The 17,825-nt window shown below is 48.3% G+C and overlaps 1 protein-coding gene across 1 annotated transcript in view; it reads left to right on the plus strand.

Moving 5' to 3' along the window:
• Positions 1-17,825, plus strand: part of KIF22 (kinesin family member 22) — a 183,905-nt gene that overhangs the window by 100,740 nt on the left and 65,340 nt on the right. The window contains exons 9-10 of the mRNA XM_030210581.1: positions 2,159-2,312; positions 2,400-2,547. Coding sequence (XP_030066441.1) covers positions 2,159-2,312; positions 2,400-2,547 — 302 coding nt within the window. The remainder of the gene's footprint in view (positions 1-2,158; positions 2,313-2,399; positions 2,548-17,825) is intronic.

The raw sequence follows: 17,825 nt of genomic DNA on the forward strand, positions 1-17,825 counted from the left end.
AGGTAAGGATCCTTGCATAAGTCCACCGTCGAGAATATGTTGAAAATAAAAGTTGTACCAGTTTTAAGAGATGAAACCGGAGTTGAAAGATATGAAAAAGATAAGAGAGGGAGTTAGTTAGATGGATTTAGGAGCAATACAGTTGACAGAGGATAGACAGCGAGAAGTTAAAAAGAATACCTGTGTAAATGACTGTTTAACTTGTACCACTTCAGCATAGAACAGGGACAAAAAACGAACGGAAAAGGGGGGAAAAAAAATCACTTTCTGAGCTTTTAAAAGTGAACTGTAGAGCCTCCTCTGCCGAAGTAGTGCTGGACTGATAAGGCAGCTAAAGTGGGCAAGCTTCCCAGATTCTCATGTCCTTGAGATAGTGAACTACAGCACTTGTTAGGGAAAACTTTTAAAAGCTACAGAAAGAAATGGCAGTTTCGGGAGCCTGGATAAGGATATTAAAAAATGTGAGAAAAAGGGTTTAGAACTTACAGCTCTTCGGGCAATTTTAAATAAATTTACAAAGGCAGATTCGAAGCCCAAGAGGGAGTAACCATCCTCTGGCTACCAATATGTTTATTTTCTCAGAATCTGCCTTTGCTAATCAAGCAGCGGAAGCAGTGGCCCGTCTCATCTCTCTGGGCAAAGTTACATATGCCCTCCAAATATCTAGCTTTCCCAACCTTGAATCTGCTCATGGCAGTTCCGTACAGGCTCAGCCGTAGCTAAGTCTGTAATTAAAGAGGAACCCAGTTTCAATTAGTTAAAGAGATATAGTTTATTAGTATTAATTAGCATTGATACATTACCCAATAATGAGGATACCAGCAATTCAGTCAATCATACAGTGGAACAGAATCACAGGACACATCAGCTCTCGGTGGTACTCTGTCTCTCTCCTCCATCAGCATCTGCCTCTGTATCTGCGTCTGTCTCTCTCGCTCTGTCTCTCCTTCTGCATCTTACACTTCTCGGGGTGCTTCCTTTATACTGTCTCAACTCAATGGATTCCAATGGGATCCAGCTATGTCAGCAGAACTTGCTATCCCCTATCAGTTGATAAGGAACCGATAAGGGTGACTTCATTAGGTCCCAGGTTCCAACTATACACAAAAGGGATGCAAAGCACAGGTGGCGAGATGACTTCATCGGTCATTCTGCTCTTCTCAGCTATTCTCAGCTCCCCCTCCCTCTGAGTACTCTCTAACTACGTACATCTACCCCTTATCTACTTTCATTAGCCCAAAACATCTTTCATGACTTCACTGATGCCAGTCCCAGGCATGTTTATAAGAGCAAAAGACCCCCTCCCGTGCCAGCTCCCTGAGAACTCAGTTCAGCTTGTGCTGCAGAAAAATGTATTTTGTATCAGAGATGACTTTGGATTTTTAAGAGAAGCCCAGCTCTTACTATGAGCCATTTGCTTGCAGAGGCCTAGCTCTTTAGCCTGAGCCATTGACCTGTATTTTACTGAGAGCAAGGGCGGCCATATATATACAGGACCTGCTGCTTTGGCAGATGCACACAGGAAATTTCCCTGAGCACCAGCAGGCTATACTGGTGGCTTTACAGTTGACTAAAGGATAGGAAATTATCATGTAAGACATAATTTCAGCATTCAAAATGTAAAAATTGCCTTCAGTTGTTTTAGCTTTGATAGTAGGATATTGAGGAGCTGAAGGCAGCACTGGCCCCCTGTAAGGGGAGTGAAATCAGCTCCAAGGTGTTTATTGCTGGCTCCATCTGCTGGCAGGGGGGGCATAACCCACTTGTCTGGACTGGTCTGGCAGAACGTAAGGAAAGGACATTAACTGAAGTCAAAATTTCCCCTGTGTCTTTCAAAGTGTTAATTTTAACCAACAACTGTAAATGTTGATAGGGTCTGCTTTCAATATTTGATAACAGCTGTTATCTTTTTATTCTGCTTCTATATAGTCATCTCAGTTGGGTATCAATTTAGTATTAAAATTGTTTTTTTTTTTATTTGTTTTGTTTTTATGTTGTAAGCTGCTTTAGCATTTTTTTTTTAAGCAGCATATAAATGTAGATAAATAACTTGGAAACATTTTTCTGTGTGACATCCAGAAACCAACTTTTTTCTGCAGGCATCAGGCTCCCATAAGGTGTCTGACCCCTTCTGATATGTTTCTCTTTACATTTCCAGGACTCCCTTGGTGGCTCAGCTCACAGCGTCATGATCACCAACATTGCCCCAGAGCACAGGTACTATTTTGACACTCTAACAGCCCTCAACTTCGCTGCCAGATCTAAGCAAGTGGTGAACAGACCCTTTACAAGGGAGACAATACAGGCAACAGGTAAGGGAGGTAGAAGTGGATGTGTCTACTTGCTAGTCATGAACTAAAACCTTTTTCTGATCAAAACTTCTGTATAACTACTTTCAGCTCTTGCGCCCTTGAAGAGACCACAGGAAGAAACAGATACCAGCAGTGGCAGCAGTGCACTGCACAAGAAGAAACCAAAAACAGAGGTAGAGGAGGAGTTGTCTCCGGGGGCCAAGGAGTCTCCAGAGGCTAAGGAGCTTCCCCTCAGGTGGGTTCTGAAGTTGTCATGTTTCCTTAGCTTCTCTTTAGACCACTCCAGATACATGGGTTATGCATTCCTACCAGCAGATGGAGACCAAGAACCACTGGTTTCAAAGCTTCCCTATAAGTATCCTGTTTAGACCACTGCCAGCCACTGAGCAGTCCAGATGTGGTTGAGCTAGGCTGCATATGGCAGGCATCAGTCTCCAGTCCATATTTTGGCCATGTGGGTGTTACATCTAGGTGGCTAGTTAGCTTCCCCCCCCCATTTCCCTTCCTGAGCCTGCAGGGGTAAAGGCAGGATGTGAGTTGTTCTCTGCCCCACCTCCCCCCTCCCTCCATTCTGAGAGGAGGGGAATCTTGAGTGCCTGGTGAAATTTCAAGCAGCAGCAGATTTTTTTTAAATACACATTTGAAAGGGAAGACCTTATTTGACTTATAGCTGTTTTTGTGAGTCTTTCTACTGTGCTGTGCTGTTAGACTGGGGTGAAGTTGGTCATGGAGGGGGAGGAGTGCTGTACAGCTAAAGAAGAGAGTTTTTGCAAGCTCCATAGTTCACTATAGTGGCATAGACAGAAATTATAGCATTATCAGGCTTGTGGCAGCTGCTGCAGTGGTGATGAGCTGAGGAGCAGCATGTGTCAGCTGTCCCAGAGTCTGGTGCCAGGTAAGGTGGAGGTGACCTGGGGAGCACTGGGAGACGGATGTCCTGGTGTGAGCCTAGATTTGGGGATAATAGCAGACCCAATTTTGGCAGGAACCGTTGCAGTCATGGATGTGGTTCACGCAGAGTCAGCCCCCTCATGGCTGTAGGTCTTTGACATGCCAGATGCATGGAGAGAAGGAGAGAACATGACACTGAGAGGGGAGGCCTTGGGAGGAAGGATTCCTGCTGGAGTTTGTGCTACTAGTGTATAAAGCTTTTTGCCTGAAGAAGGCAGGAAAGCATGACTTAGTTTTCTAGGAGATCCTTGGAGAATGCCCAGGGCTCCTAAGTGACAGAGACTGACACTGGAGTCTGATTTAGAGGATGACAGTTCAGAAGGGTCTTTGGACATCCAGGAACAGGCGGAGGTACATGTAGGGCTACAAGAAGACCAGATGGGGGAGCCCTGGGAGAAAGAGTTGCCTCCAGTGGAGGATCCTTCAGTCGTTAAGAATTTCCAGAGAGACAAGCTCTCAGGATTGATTTCCTAGGTTATGGCAGACCTTAAAGTCTCGGAGGAGCCTCAGGCTGACAGCACTCAGATGACAGATCCCTTGCTTGAAGGCATTACGAAGCTATTCAGATTTTTCCCTATGTACAGAGCCATTAAAGATATGATCTTAGCAGAATGGGAGTTCCCAGATGTGGTGTTGAACGTCAGCTGGGCTATGGTAAGGCAATGCCTGCAGAGGTAAAATGAGGACTTCAGACTACAGAAAGTGGATGCAGTGGTACTGGCAGTGACCAAAAAGTCCACAGTCTCTGTGGAAGGAGGGGCAGCCCTGAAGTATCCCTTAGACTGTTGCATGGAATCCTTATTGCAGCAGAGCTTCAATGTTTTCATACTCCTGCCAGAATTCTGTGCCAAAAAAAATAAAAATTCTGTCGCAGAATTTGCAAATTCTGCAACATTCAGTGCACAAAATTTGCAAATTCTGTAAGTTTATTTGGCAGAATTTAACCAATATTACAGCCCCCCTCTCCTTGTACACAGATACCATCCATATTTTTCCCAGCACGAGATTACCACTTGAAGTCTCGACGGCCATTTTGGAAAATTATGGCAGCAGCAAGAGACAGCGGCGGCAGCAGGGCAGGAGAGACTAGGGTTCTTTTCCTGTCCCCGAAGAGGCAACCAGACCACCAAGGCGTGCTATGCTCAGGTAGGCTGGGTGGCAGTGAGTGGGTAGGCAGGGGGAGAGTGCAGATTCTTTGCAGAAATGTTGAATTGTGCGCAAATTCTGTGCTCCACAGTTGCACAAAATTCTGGCAGGAGTATTTTCAGTGTTAGTTCTGCAAGCAGTGGTATGTGGCCGTTATGTGGCAAGGGTGTATTTCAGATGGGCGGAGCAAGTGTTTGACAAGCCTTTGGATGGTGGTTCTATAGGCAACTTGGGTGAGTAAGACGGAAATGGCTTCAGTGTGCTGGATGGAAGCCCTGTATGATCTAACTAGAGCCTTACTGAAAGGAATGGTGCTGTGAGTGGAAGCGTGTTCCTTTGGCTTCTCAACCTGTCTGGAGGGGCTAAAGGAAAGAAAATTAGCAGGTAAAATCCTGATGTTTCCTTCCTTAGTATTCTTTTAGAACAGTTCAGGTGTGTTGGAAGTACCATAGCAATGCCTTCTATGGGTAGGAAACTGCCAGACCCACTGATGTAGTGTCTAAAATACAGCTCAGTAAACTCTCCTTTTGAGGAAAGTTCATGTTTGGTGAGGATTTAGATAAGCTAGTGAATAGTTTAGGGAAGTTCAATGTGGCTCACCTTCTGGAGAATCGTCCATGAGGTTCTAGTTGTTTCCTGTTGATTAGGGGCCTCCTTCAAGATGCTAAAAAATACCGCCCATAGTTAGTGGAACTCAGTGGTCCAGATATTTCCAGAGAGGGCAATCCTTTTATGGAGGTCACAGGGGTGGATGGGAAGGCAGGACCTATCATCTGGTTCTGGTGATAGGCCTATCAGAGGTGGGTCCAGATTACGTCACACCAGTAGGTTCTCAAGGTCATTCATGATAGCTACACCCTGGAGTTTGTTCGACTTTTGTTGGACAGTTTTCTAGAGTCTCTCTGTCACTTTCAAGTCAACGCGGGGGCAGTCCGAGAGACCCTGCTAAGGCTGTTGCAACTTGAAGCTGTAGTTCCAGTCCTGCCAGAGGAGCAAGGTGTACAGGAAGATACTCCACCTATTTCTTAGTTTTCAAAAAGGAGGGAACCTTTTGGCCTATTTTCAGTGGGCTCTCAGGGTGCCCAGATTTCACTGGAAGACCCTGCGGTTTGTCATTGTGGCAGTCAGGCAAGGGGAGTTTCTCATATCCTTGGATCTAATGGAAGCTGCTGTCCATATTCCCATTCAGCAGGGGTATCAGAAATTCCTTTGCTTTGCAATGCTAGGGAAACATTTCCAGTTTTCCTGTTTGGGCTAGCAGTGGCACCATAAGCCTTTTATAAGGTAATTTGTGACAAAATGCCTAGCCACCCACCTGGAGCTAACCCTGCGGCAACCTGGAGGGTCTGACCCCAGCACAGCTCGGGTGCACCTGCAGCTTGTGCTTTACACTAGTACCCTCCACCCCACCGACTGGGTCTCGCTTGCCTCTGGGCGAGTCTCCCACTCTCAGGTTATTCCCTGGTGATTTCTGGGTTACTGGGGCCACACAGTCAGGGGTCCTACAGTTCCCAGAAAGCACCCACAGACCAAACACACAAACCACCAGGATTCTTTGTCCAGGACGGCAGAGTCAAACTAATCGTGGGAGGCGGGGCTGGTGGTTGGGAGGCGAGGATAGTGCTGGGCAGACTTATATGGTCTGTGCCCTGAAAAAGACAGGTACAAATCAAGGTAAGGTATACACAAAAAGTGGCACATATGAGTTATCTTGTTGGGCAGACTGGATGGACCATGCAGGTCTTTTTCTGCCGTCATCTACTATGTTACTATGTATGTAATCAGGTTTCTCCGAGGACAAGCAGGCTGCTTGTTCTCACTGATGGGTGACGTCCACGGCAGCCCCTCCAATCGGAAACTTCACTAGCAAAGGCCTTTGCTAGTCCTCGCGCGCCCATGCGCAGCGCGCATGCGCGGCCGTCTTCCCGCCCGAACCGGCTCGTGTTCGTCAGTCTTCTTTTGTCCGCGCTCGGTACGGTTGTGTTTCGCCGTTCGTGCCCCGGAAAGTTGACCTCGCGCGTCGTTTTCGACTCGTTCTTTAAAAAGAAATAATAAAGAGAAGAGTGTTTCGGGAGGAGACCTTTTGGTTTTTCCCTTCCCGTATTTCGAGTTTTTCGCCCCGGTAAGTTTTCTTTCGTCGTCGGGGTAGGCCCTAGTTAGGCCTCGGTCGAAGTTTTCTTCTCCCTATTTTTTGTGGTGCCATTTCGAGTTTTGATCTCGCCGGCGTGATTTTTCCACCCATGACATCGAAGTCTCCCAGCGGCTTCAAGAAGTGCACCCAGTGCGCCCGGGTAATCTCGCTCACTGACAGGCACGCGTCGTGTCTTCAGTGTCTGGGGGCTGGGCACCGCCCTCAGGCCTGTAGTCTGTATTCCCTTTTACAAAAGCGGACTCAGGTAGCGAGGTTAGCCCAGTGGAACATCTTGTTCTCGGGCTCTTCGTCGGCATCGGCACCGGGGGTATCGAGTGCATCGACGTCGTCAGCGCCCGGACCTTCATCCTCGCCCCCGATTGCATCGAGTGCATCGAGGCATCGGCCCTCTGCATCGGGGCGACATCGGAAGGCGGCGTCGGTGGTGTCGAGACCTCCTCGTCTGCTGATGTCGTCGGACGGTGGTGCTTCGTCTGGAGTGCAGGTGAGGGCTATCCATTCCCCTGCTGGTGGCGGTGAGCCTTCGGGTGGGTCTCCCCCTACCCTGAGGGCTCCTGCGGTACAGCCCCCCCGAGACCGACCCTCTTCGGTCTCGGCCCCGAGGAAGAGACGGCTGGATTCTACGTCCTCCTCGTCGGTGCCGGGAAGCGCCGGTGACGTGCTTCGCTCCAAAAAATCGAAGAAGCATCGGCACCGGTCCCCTTCCCGTGTCGGCACCGAGAGCTCTGGGTCGCCGAGGGAGTCGGCACCCAGCAGGCATCGGCACTGAGAGGACCGCTCACCCTCTGTCCAAGAGGTGTCGATGCGCTCCACTCTGGACAGCCCGGAACAGCCTCCACGCCCGGAACAGACTCTGACATCGACGCCTGCATCGACTTCCATGCCTTTTTCTGCAGTCTCCGGGCCGTTCTTCCAGAGATCCTGGGAGAGCTGTTGCGCCCTACCCCTCCGGTACCGGGGGTGCTTGCGCCTCCGGTACTGTTGAGTGAGGCGCCGGCTGGCCCATTGTCCGGGGTGAGGTCTCCGACATCGGTGCCGCTTGCGGTACCGACTGCGGTAGCCTCCCAGGAAGGCTCCCCGACTACGTCGACGGAGGGAGCTTCGCCGGTGCGGGCGAGGGAGTCTACCTCTCGACGCTCCCACCGTGGCCGTGGTTCCACGGAGTCGAGCCGGGCACGGTTGCAGACACAGGTTCGTGAGCTTGTGTCTGACACCGAGGGTGAGGCCTCGTGGGAAGAAGAGGAAGACATCAGATATTTCTCTGACGAGGAGTCTGAGGGTCTTCCTTCTGATCCCACTCCCTCTCCTGAAAGACAGCTTTCTCCTCCCGAGAGTCTGTCTTTCGCTTCCTTTGTCCGGGAGATGTCTACGGCCATCCCCTTCCCGGTGGTTGTGGAGGACGAGCCCAGGGCTGAAATGTTTGAGCTCCTGGACTATCCTTCTCCACCTAAGGAAGCGTCCACAGTACCCATGCATCATGTCCTCAAAAAGACATTGCTGGCGAACTGGACCAAACCATTAACTAATCCCCACATTCCCAAGAAGATCGAGTCCCAGTACCGGATCCATGGGGACCCAGAGCTGATGCGCACTCAGTTGCCTCACGACTCTGGAGTTGTGGATTTGGCCCTAAAGAAGGCCAAGAGTTCTAGGGGGCATGCTTCGGCGCCCCCGGGCAAGGACTCTAGAACCTTAGACTCCTTTGGGAGGAAGGCCTACCATTCTTCTATGCTCGTGGCCAAAATTCAGTCCTACCAGCTCTACACGAGCATACACATGCGGAACAATGTGCGGCAGTTGGCGGGCTTGGTGGATAAGCTCCCCCCTGAGCAAGCCAAGCCTTTTCAGGAGGTGGTCAGGCAGCTGAAGGCGTGCAGAAAATTCCTGGCCAGAGGGGTGTATGACACCTTTGATGTTGCGTCCAGGGCCGCTGCTCAAGGTGTGGTGATGCGCAGACTCTCATGGCTGCGTGCCTCCGACCTGGAGAATAGAATCCAGCAGCGGATTGCGGACTCGCCTTGCCGTGCGGATAATATTTTTGGAGAGAAAGTCGAACAGGTGGTAGAGCAGCTCCACCAGCGGGACACCGCATTCGACAAGTTCTCCCGCCGGCAGCCTTCAGCCTCTACCTCTACAGGTAGAAGATTTTTTTGGGGAAGGAAGACTGTTCCCTACTCTTCTGGCAAGCGTAGGTACAATCCTCCTCGACAGCCTGCGGCCCAGGCTAAGCCCCAGCGCGCTCGCTCTCGTCAGCAGCGTGCGCCTCAGCAAGGCCCCTCGGCTCCCCAGCAAAAGCAAGGGACGAGCTTTTGACTGGCTCCAGCAGAGCATAGCCGACATCCAAGTGTCAGTGCCGGGTGACCTACCAGTCGGGGGGAGGTTGAAAGCTTTTCACCCAAGGTGGCCTCTCATAACCTCCGATCAGTGGGTTCTTCAAATAGTCCGGCAAGGATACACCCTCAATTTGGCCTCAAAACCTCCAAATTGTCCTCCGGGAGCTCAATCTTACAGCTTCCAACACAAGCAGGTACTTGCAGAGGAACTCTCCGCCCTTCTCAGCGCCAATGCGGTCGAGCCCGTGCCATCCGGGCAAGAAGGGCTGGGATTCTATTCCAGGTACTTCCTTGTGGAAAAGAAAACAGGGGGGATGCGTCCCATCCTAGACCTAAGGGCCCTGAACAAATATCTGGTCAAAGAAAAGTTCAGGATGCTTTCCCTGGGCACCCTTCTCCCCATGATTCAGGAAAACGATTGGCTATGCTCTCTGGACTTGAAGGATGCCTACACGCACATCCCGATACTGCCAGCTCACAGACAGTATCTGCGATTTCAGCTGGGCACACGTCACTTCCAGTACTGTGTGCTACCCTTTGGGCTCGCCTCTGCACCCAGAGTGTTCACAAAGTGCTTGGCTGTAGTAGCAGCGGCACTTCGCAGACTGGGGGTACACGTGTTCCCATATCTCGACGATTGGCTGGTGAAGAACACATCCGAGGCAGGAGCCCTGCAGTCCATGCAGATGACTATTCGCCTCCTGGAGCTACTGGGGTTTGTGATAAATTACCCAAAGTCCCATCTTCTCCCAGTGCAGAAACTCGAATTCATAGGAGCTCTGCTGGATTCTCGGACGGCTCGCGCCTATCTCCCAGAGGCGAGAGCCAACAACTTGTTGTCCCTCGTCTCGCGGGTGCGAGCGTCCCAGCAGATCACAGCTCGGCAGATGTTGAGATTGCTGGGCCACATGGCCTCCACAGTTCATGTGACTCCCATGGCCCGCCTTCACATGAGATCTGCTCAATGGACCCTAGCTTCCCAGTGGTTTCAGGCTGCTGGGGATCTAGAAGACGTGATCCACCTGTCCACGAGTTTTCTCGAATCCCTGTATTGGTGGACAATTTGGTCCAATTTGACTCTGGGACGTCCTTTCCAAATTCCTCAGCCACAAAAAGTGCTGACCACGGATGCGTCTCTCCTGGGGTGGGGAGCTCATGTCGATGGGCTTCACACCCAGGGAAGCTGGTCCCTCCAGGAACGCAATCTGCAGATCAATCTTCTGGAGTTACGAGCGATCTGGAACGCTCTGAAGGTTTTCAGAGATCGGCTGTCCCACCAAATTATCCAAATTCAGACAGATAACCAGGTTGCCATGTATTACGTCAACAAGCAGGGGGGCACCGGATCTCGCCCCCTGTGTCAGGAAGCCGTCAGCATGTGGCTCTGGGCTCATGCCGTCACGGCATGGTGCTCCAAGCCACATATCTGGCAGGCGTAAACAACAGTCTGGCCGACAGGTTGAGCAGGATTATGCAACCTCACGAGTGGTCGCTCAATTCCCGTGTAGTGCGACGGATCTTCCAGGTGTGGGGCACCCCCTTGGTAGATCTCTTCGCATCTCGAGCCAACCACAAAGTCCCTCAGTTCTGTTCCAGGCTTCAGGCCCACGGCAGACTGGCATCGGATGCCTTCCTCCTGGACTGGGGGGAGGGTCTGCTGTATGCTTATCCTCCCATACCTCTGGTGGGGAAGACTTTGTTGAAACTCAAGCAAGACCGAGGCACCATGATTCTGATTGCTCCTTTTTGGCCGCGTCAGATCTGGTTCCCTCTTCTTCTGGAGTTGTCCTCCGAAGAACCGTGGAGATTGGAGTGTTTTCCGACCCTCATCACGCAGGACGAAGGGGCGCTTCTGCATCCCAACCTCCGGTCCCTGGCTCTCACGGCCTGGATGTTGAGAGCGTAGACTTTGCCTCTTTGGGTCTGTCAGAGGGTGTCTCCCGCATCTTGCTTGCTTCCAGGAAAGATTCCACTAAGAGGAGTTACTTCTTTCTGTGGAGGAGGTTTGCCGTCTGGTGTGACAGCAAGGCCCTAGATCCTCGCTCTTGTCCTACACAGACCCTGCTTGAATACCTTCTGCACTTGTCTGAGTCTGGTCTCAAGACCAACTCCGTAAGGGTTCACCTTAGTGCAATCAGTGCATACCATTACCGTGTGGAAGGTAAGCTGATCTCAGGACAGCCTTTAGTTGTTCGCTTCATGAGAGGTTTGCTTTTGTCAAAGCCCCCTGTCAAGCCTCCTACAGTGTCATGGGATCTCAATGTCGTTCTCACCCAGCTGATGAAACCTCCTTTTGAGCCACTGAATTCCTGCCATCTGAAGTACTTGACCTGGAAGGTCATTTTCTTGGTGGCAGTTACTTCAGCTCGTAGAGTCAGTGAGCTTCAGGCCCTGGTAGCCCAGGCCCCTTACACCAAATTTCATCATAACAGAGTAGTCCTCCGCACTCACCCTAAGTTCTTGCCAAAGGTTGTGTCGGAGTTCCATCTGAACCAGTCAATTGTCTTGCCAACATTCTTTCCCTGTCCTCATTCCTGCCCTGCTGAACGTCAGCTGCACACATTGGACTGCAAGAGAGCATTGGCCATCTATCTGGAGCGGACACAGCCCAACAGACAGTCCGCCCAATTGTTTGTTTCTTTTGATCCCAACAGGAGGGGAGTGGCTGTAGGAAAACGCACCATATCCAATTGGCTAGCAGATTGCATTTCCTTCACTTACGCCCAGGCTGGGCTGGCTCTTGAGGGTCATGTCACGGCTCATAATGTTAGAGCCATGGCAGCGTCGGTAGCCCACGAAGTCAGCCACTATTGAAGAGATTTGCAAAGCTGCGACGTGGTCATCTGTCCACACATTCACATCTCATTACTGCCTGCAGCAGGATACCCGACGCGACAGTCGGTTCGGGCAGTCAGTGCTTCAGAATCTGTTCGGGGTTTAGAATCCAACTCCACCCCCCTAGGCCCATGTTTGTTCTGTTCCAGGCTGCACTCTCAGTTAGTTGGTAAATTTTTTAGGTCAATCTCAGTTATGTCCTCGCCGTTGCGAGGCCCAATTGACCATGGTTGTTGTTTTGAGTGAGCCTGGGGGCTAGGGATACCCCATCAGTGAGAACAAGCAGCCTGCTTGTCCTCGGAGAAAGCGAATGCTACATACCTGTAGAAGGTATTCTCCGAGGACAGCAGGCTGATTGTTCTCACAAACCCGCCCGGCCTCCCCTTTGGAGTTGTGTCTTCCCTTGTCTTTGTCTTGCTACATATGGGACTGACGAACACGAGCCGGTTCGGGCGGGAAGACGGCCGCGCATGCGCGGTGCGCATGGGCGCGCGAGGACTAGCAAAGGCCTTTGCTAGTGAAGTTTCCGATTGGAGGGGCTGCCGTGGACGTCACCCATCAGTGAGAACAATCAGCCTGCTGTCCTCGGAGAATACCTTCTACAGGTATGTAGCATTCGCTTTATTGTCAGAGCAGAACAGTGAACCATATAAAACAAATGGAAAAGAACAGGCAATAACAGATAAGCATTGCCATGCTGGGACAGACCAAGGGTTCATCGAACCCAGCACCCTGTCACCGACAGCGGCCAAAAGAACAAGCAATTTGTCCCGCCTATCCTAGAAATACTGTATTATTTCCTCGTCCATTCAATAACATTCTGTGGCTTTTTCCTCTGGAAAGCCATTCAATCTTTTTTTGAAGTCCGCTAAGTTAACCGGATCAAATGTAAAACTAAACATTTCTTTACTACCTAAGTAGTACCTGTGGAGCTCAGAAACAAGATATAACTGCTCACAGGTTATAAAGTCTAACTGTTCACAGGGTTTCAGGAAGACAGAACCTTCTTTTTCCACTTTCCTTATCTGAGACTAAAAAATTACCACACAGCTTAAACCAGTGTTGCCAGGTACTCGGCCCCGAAACCCGCCCAAAAAGTTCACACCCCGACCCCCGCCGTCATCGACCCCGCCTCTTCCGTCACCGGCCCCGCCTCCTCCGTCACTGGCCCTGCCCAAAACGTAACTAGCCCCGCCCACAACGGCCCGAAAAACCGCACAAAAACCACCGAAGAACCCCAAAAACCAGCCCAAAAAACCGTGACCCGCGGCGGGCAAAAATTTCCCACCGCGGGTTGCGGAAAACCGCCCAATTGGCAACCTTGGCTTAAACTAACAGCTTTTGGCGGGAAGAAGAAACCAACAGTTCTGTAACAACTTTACAAACAAGACAGTCACCACCTGCTGGCCAAACAAATGAAATGCACATCATAAACAATAGCTGTATACGTTTCAAGCAGGAAAATTCCCTGTTTCGCCACAGTGATGATTGTGAATAGTGGTGGCATTATGCAAAGAGGGAATCTTATTGCATCCATATTTGGACAATTTGTTAATCCAAGTCCTTCCAGGAATATAAGTGAATTGGTACGGTTCCTGCAGGAGTTAGGTTCATGAACAATCCAGCCAAGAGCAAGCAAAGTTAGTTGCAAATGATTGAGTAGCTGGGAGTGCACTTTGACACATATCAGGGATGGATATTCCTTTACAAAGAAACAGCAGGGAAATTGAGATATCAGATTCAGAGATTGTTCAGCAATGTGCAACCTTAGGCTCTGGATTACATCCAAGTACTGAGGTCGAAGGCAACAACTTTGAAGGTGATTCCATGGGCTAGAGCTCACATGAAGGCCCTACAGACAGCATTATCCCAAAGGTTGCCTCATTTACTTCAGTTGGATGTGCAGTTAGTGCTTCCGAAGGTGACTGGGATAAGGCTGCCCTGGAGGCTGCAGAGAACCAGTTTGGAAAAGGGAATGAGCATACAGGCACCAGAGTGGATCAGTGTGATAATGGATTCTGCCTCAGGGGTGAGGGTGTCCATTTTATGGGACAAGTGGTATAGCGCCTCGGGTCAGAAATTGAAGCAGAGTGGTTGATCAACCAGTTGGAGACCAGAGCAGTTTGGCTCTGTGGGCCTTTTGTCCATTGATCCAGGACAAGTCAGTTTGAATGTTGTCAGACAATGCAATGCAGTAGTATATGTAAATTTTCAGGGCAGCACAAAGAATCTGCAGATGGCAAAGGAGATATCAATGCTAATTGAATGAATGGAATGCCATCCATCAGACCTATCGGCATCACATGTGGGTGGAGTTAAAAGTATGCAGGTAGACTTTCTAAGCAGACATTTATCAGACCCCAGCATGTGGAGCCTGGCATAGGGGTGCCTTCTTGAGCATTCTTCAACATTGGGAATAGCTGGAAATAGATGGCAACAGTGTCCAATGTGAAGACTCTACTGTTCTTCAGTCACAGGAGAGAGGTTCGATCCAAAGGAATAGATGTCTTTCTGCAGCAGTGACCTCTGGCTGTTCTGTTGTATGTGTTTCCATATGGTCCTTGTGGTGGCAGGGCAATTGGGAGCTGACATTTTGGAACGGGCAATTGGTGGTGGACAAATTGGTGCTGGACCACTGAGGTGCTATGGCATTTGGGAGCAAACTGTTTTCCTGGTGGCTGTTTCTTCCGCTAAAATTGTTTCTGAGTCCCAGGCTTTGTCATGCAGGGACCCTTTCTGCAGTTTTTGTAGATGGGCGTGTCCGTGTGCACGGTTTCTTCCTTTCTTCCAAAAGTTGTTTTGTCTTTTCACCTCAATCAGACGATTTTACTATCGTCCTTTCGGAAGGAGGATTATGGTGAGGACTACACCTCCCTACATCTTCTGGATGTGAAACACTAACTGATAAATTTGGTGCTGGGCAATTGGGAGTTGGCAATTTGTCGTAGGATATTTGGAGCGGTTGTGTTGATGGAAAATAACAGCTGATTTGACAGAGGACAAATTAGTAGCTTTTTGATGTCTCATTAAGCGCTCTACTAAGATGTGAAGTCGTGCCTTTTGAATATAGAAATGTTTAAGGTCAATTACAGGCATCAATGAATGCATTTACTGAAATCTTTAATCCGCAAATTCATGGATGGCATTTTCATTTCGGACAATGCGTTTGGCATAAGATGCAGGAATATGACTATGCCGAACATTTCAACACTGATCTAGATTTCGTTATGCACATCTGGATGCTTTTTGCTCTTTAATACGCGCTGATTCCCGAGAAGGTTCGTGCTTTACGAAGAACTTACAGAGCCTAAATCGTTTCCTGAAGTCGATGACCTTCTGAACTACTTTGAAGACACTTTTGTTGGAAGATGGTGATGTCAATGAAAAGGTGCTCTTTTCCAGTATCTCGGACTGTTTACTGGGCTGTTCGTGATGACACACAACGAACAAATAGCGCAGTTGAGGGATGGTGTAACGCATTTGCATGGTCTGTGCAAATTGTCCATCCAACAACACCAAAGCTAGTGCTGAAACTACAAAAGAGACAGAACATAAATTGTCTGCATATTGAACGTCTCACTGCTGGAGAACATCCTTCCTTGCAGAAGAAGAAATACCGGGATCTCAGTCATCGACTTCGAATGATCGTCATGGATTATGCTAATCGTTCAACTATGGATTATTTGTGTGAATGCAGCGACAACATTAACTTGATTGATTAAAAGAGTGACAAATCTGTTTGGACATAAGTGTCGTTAAATGATTCTACATTGGTGCATCCTTTATACATGTTTTTGAAAATAAATTGTCTTCAATTGATTCTATAGCATTAGTCCATCCTTTTAGAGAATGCTACCATTAACTTGTTTAAAAAAAATTGCTTGTCGACTTTCGATTTGCAAGATTAATTGACAGTTTTTATTGTGTCTTCTTAATAAAGCCTTTAAAAAGTTTCATTTAATCACTTTTTATATTACTATTTGCGTCAAAATGTCTGCACCTATTTGTCCACCACAGTTGCTCACGCTGAAATTTCTGCACAAATTGTCCGGCTCCCAATTGCCCTTGCACCAAATGTCCACTCCCAGTTGTCCTGCTCCCAATTACCCTAGAACTGGTCCTTGCTGGGCAAAGTCATGAGGACTGGTAGCACTGGTAGTTCCAGACTGGCTGAGGAGATCCTGGTACAGGGACCTGATAAAAAACGTTAGAAAGGCGGTATATCAAGTCCCATTTCCCTTCCCATTCAAATGTGGCTCATTATTTATGGGCAGTAAAATTATTGAGTCACCAAGACCAGTGGTTCCCCTGTCAGATTTAAATCTATGTTGTTGGTTCCGGTGCAGCCTCCTTTTGAGGTGTGGAAAAAAGCGATCTTGAAGGCTGTCACCTTGAAAATGATTTTTCTAATGGCTATTTGTTCAGTGAGAAGGATTTTGAAATTATGGTATTATCATAGGGAGCCTTTTCTGTTGTTTTCCAAGGAGACAGTGGTGTTGAGATTTGTTTCTTCCAAAGGTGGTGTCTTTGTTCCATATCAATCAGAGCATTGTGTTCTTATGATTGGGGGAGGCAAGAGGGAACAAGGAGCAGTGACAGATTCTTAAGTTGGATGTCAGGAGGGCACTGCAATGATATCTCAAGAGGACAAGAGAGTTTGTCTATTGGGTCATTTCTACTGTTTTGAAGGGCAGAAGAAGGGAGAAGTGGGCTCAAAGGCAGCAATAGGTTGGTAGATCAAGGTGACCATCTTTCTCCACATACATTCTGAAGGATTGCAAAGTTATTTTGTTTTGAAGGCTCTCTGCACTGGGGGGGGGGGGGGGGACGTAGCCTTATCCCCCTCAACATTGAGCCTGCCATGAGTGGGAAAGCGCGGGGTACAAATGTAACAAAAAAACAAAACATGACATTTTCAGAGTGGCCACCTGATTGACTTTTCCTTTGTAAGAACATAAGATTGTAATATAAGAATAGCCATACTGGGTCAGACCAATGGTCCTTATAGCCCAGCATCCTGCTCCCAACAGTGGCCAAATGAGGTCACAAGTACCTGACAGAATCCCAAATAGTGGCAAGATTCATGCTACTAATCCCAGGGATAAGCAGTGGCTTTTCCCGTGTCTATCTCAATAGCAGACTATGGACTTTTCCTCCTGGAACTTGTGCAAACTTTTTTTTTTTTTAACCCACATACTCTAACCCCTAATACCTCATACTCTGGCAATGATTTTGTTGAGTTAAAAAATATTTCCTCCTGTTGGTTTTAAAAGTAGTAACATCCTTGAGTGTCCCCTAGTCTTTGTACTTTATGAAAGAGTAAAAAAAATCAATTTTATGTTTACTCGTTCTACACCATTCAGTATTTTGTAGACCTCAATCATATCTCTCCTCAGCAGTCTCTTTTCCAAGCTGAAGACTCTTAACCTCTTAAGCCTTTTCTCATGAGAGGAGTTCTATCCGCTTAATAATTTTGGTTGCCATTCTTTGAACCTTTTCTAATTCTGCTATATCTTTTTTAAGATAAGTCGACCTGAATTACACATAATACTCAAGGTGTGGTTGCACCATGGAGTGATACAGAGGCGTTATAATATTCTTTGTCTTATTTTCCATCCATGTCCTAGTAATTTCTAGCATTGTTTGATTGTTTTTGGCTGCTGCCACACACTGGGTAGAATATTTCACATATTGTCCACGATGACACCTAGATCTAGGTACCTAGCATCAAATAAGTATTTTATTCTTCCCAATGTGCATTACTTTGCATTTATCCACATTATTTATTTATTTAGAACATTTATATCCCATAGATACCCACCATGGTGGGCTCTATGTGGCTAACAACATTTATGAAAAGAACATCATACAAATTCAAGGTCAGAACAGAGAATAAGGAACATCTTGGGAGGGGAGCAAACAGGAGGTACAAACAAGGACTGGTAGGAAATTAAAAACAGAAGAGTATGATTTATCACATAGATAAGTCTTAAGGGACTGCTTGAACAGATTGTGGTCGGTAGTCTCCTTTAATGTAGATGGTAGAGCATTCCAGTAACGAGGACTCACAAAGCAAAAGGAAGAGGAAAAGAGCAA

This window comes from Microcaecilia unicolor, chromosome 7 (genome assembly GCF_901765095.1).
Source record: "Microcaecilia unicolor chromosome 7, aMicUni1.1, whole genome shotgun sequence".
In the NCBI taxonomy this organism is placed as follows: Eukaryota; Metazoa; Chordata; class Amphibia; order Gymnophiona; family Siphonopidae; genus Microcaecilia; species Microcaecilia unicolor.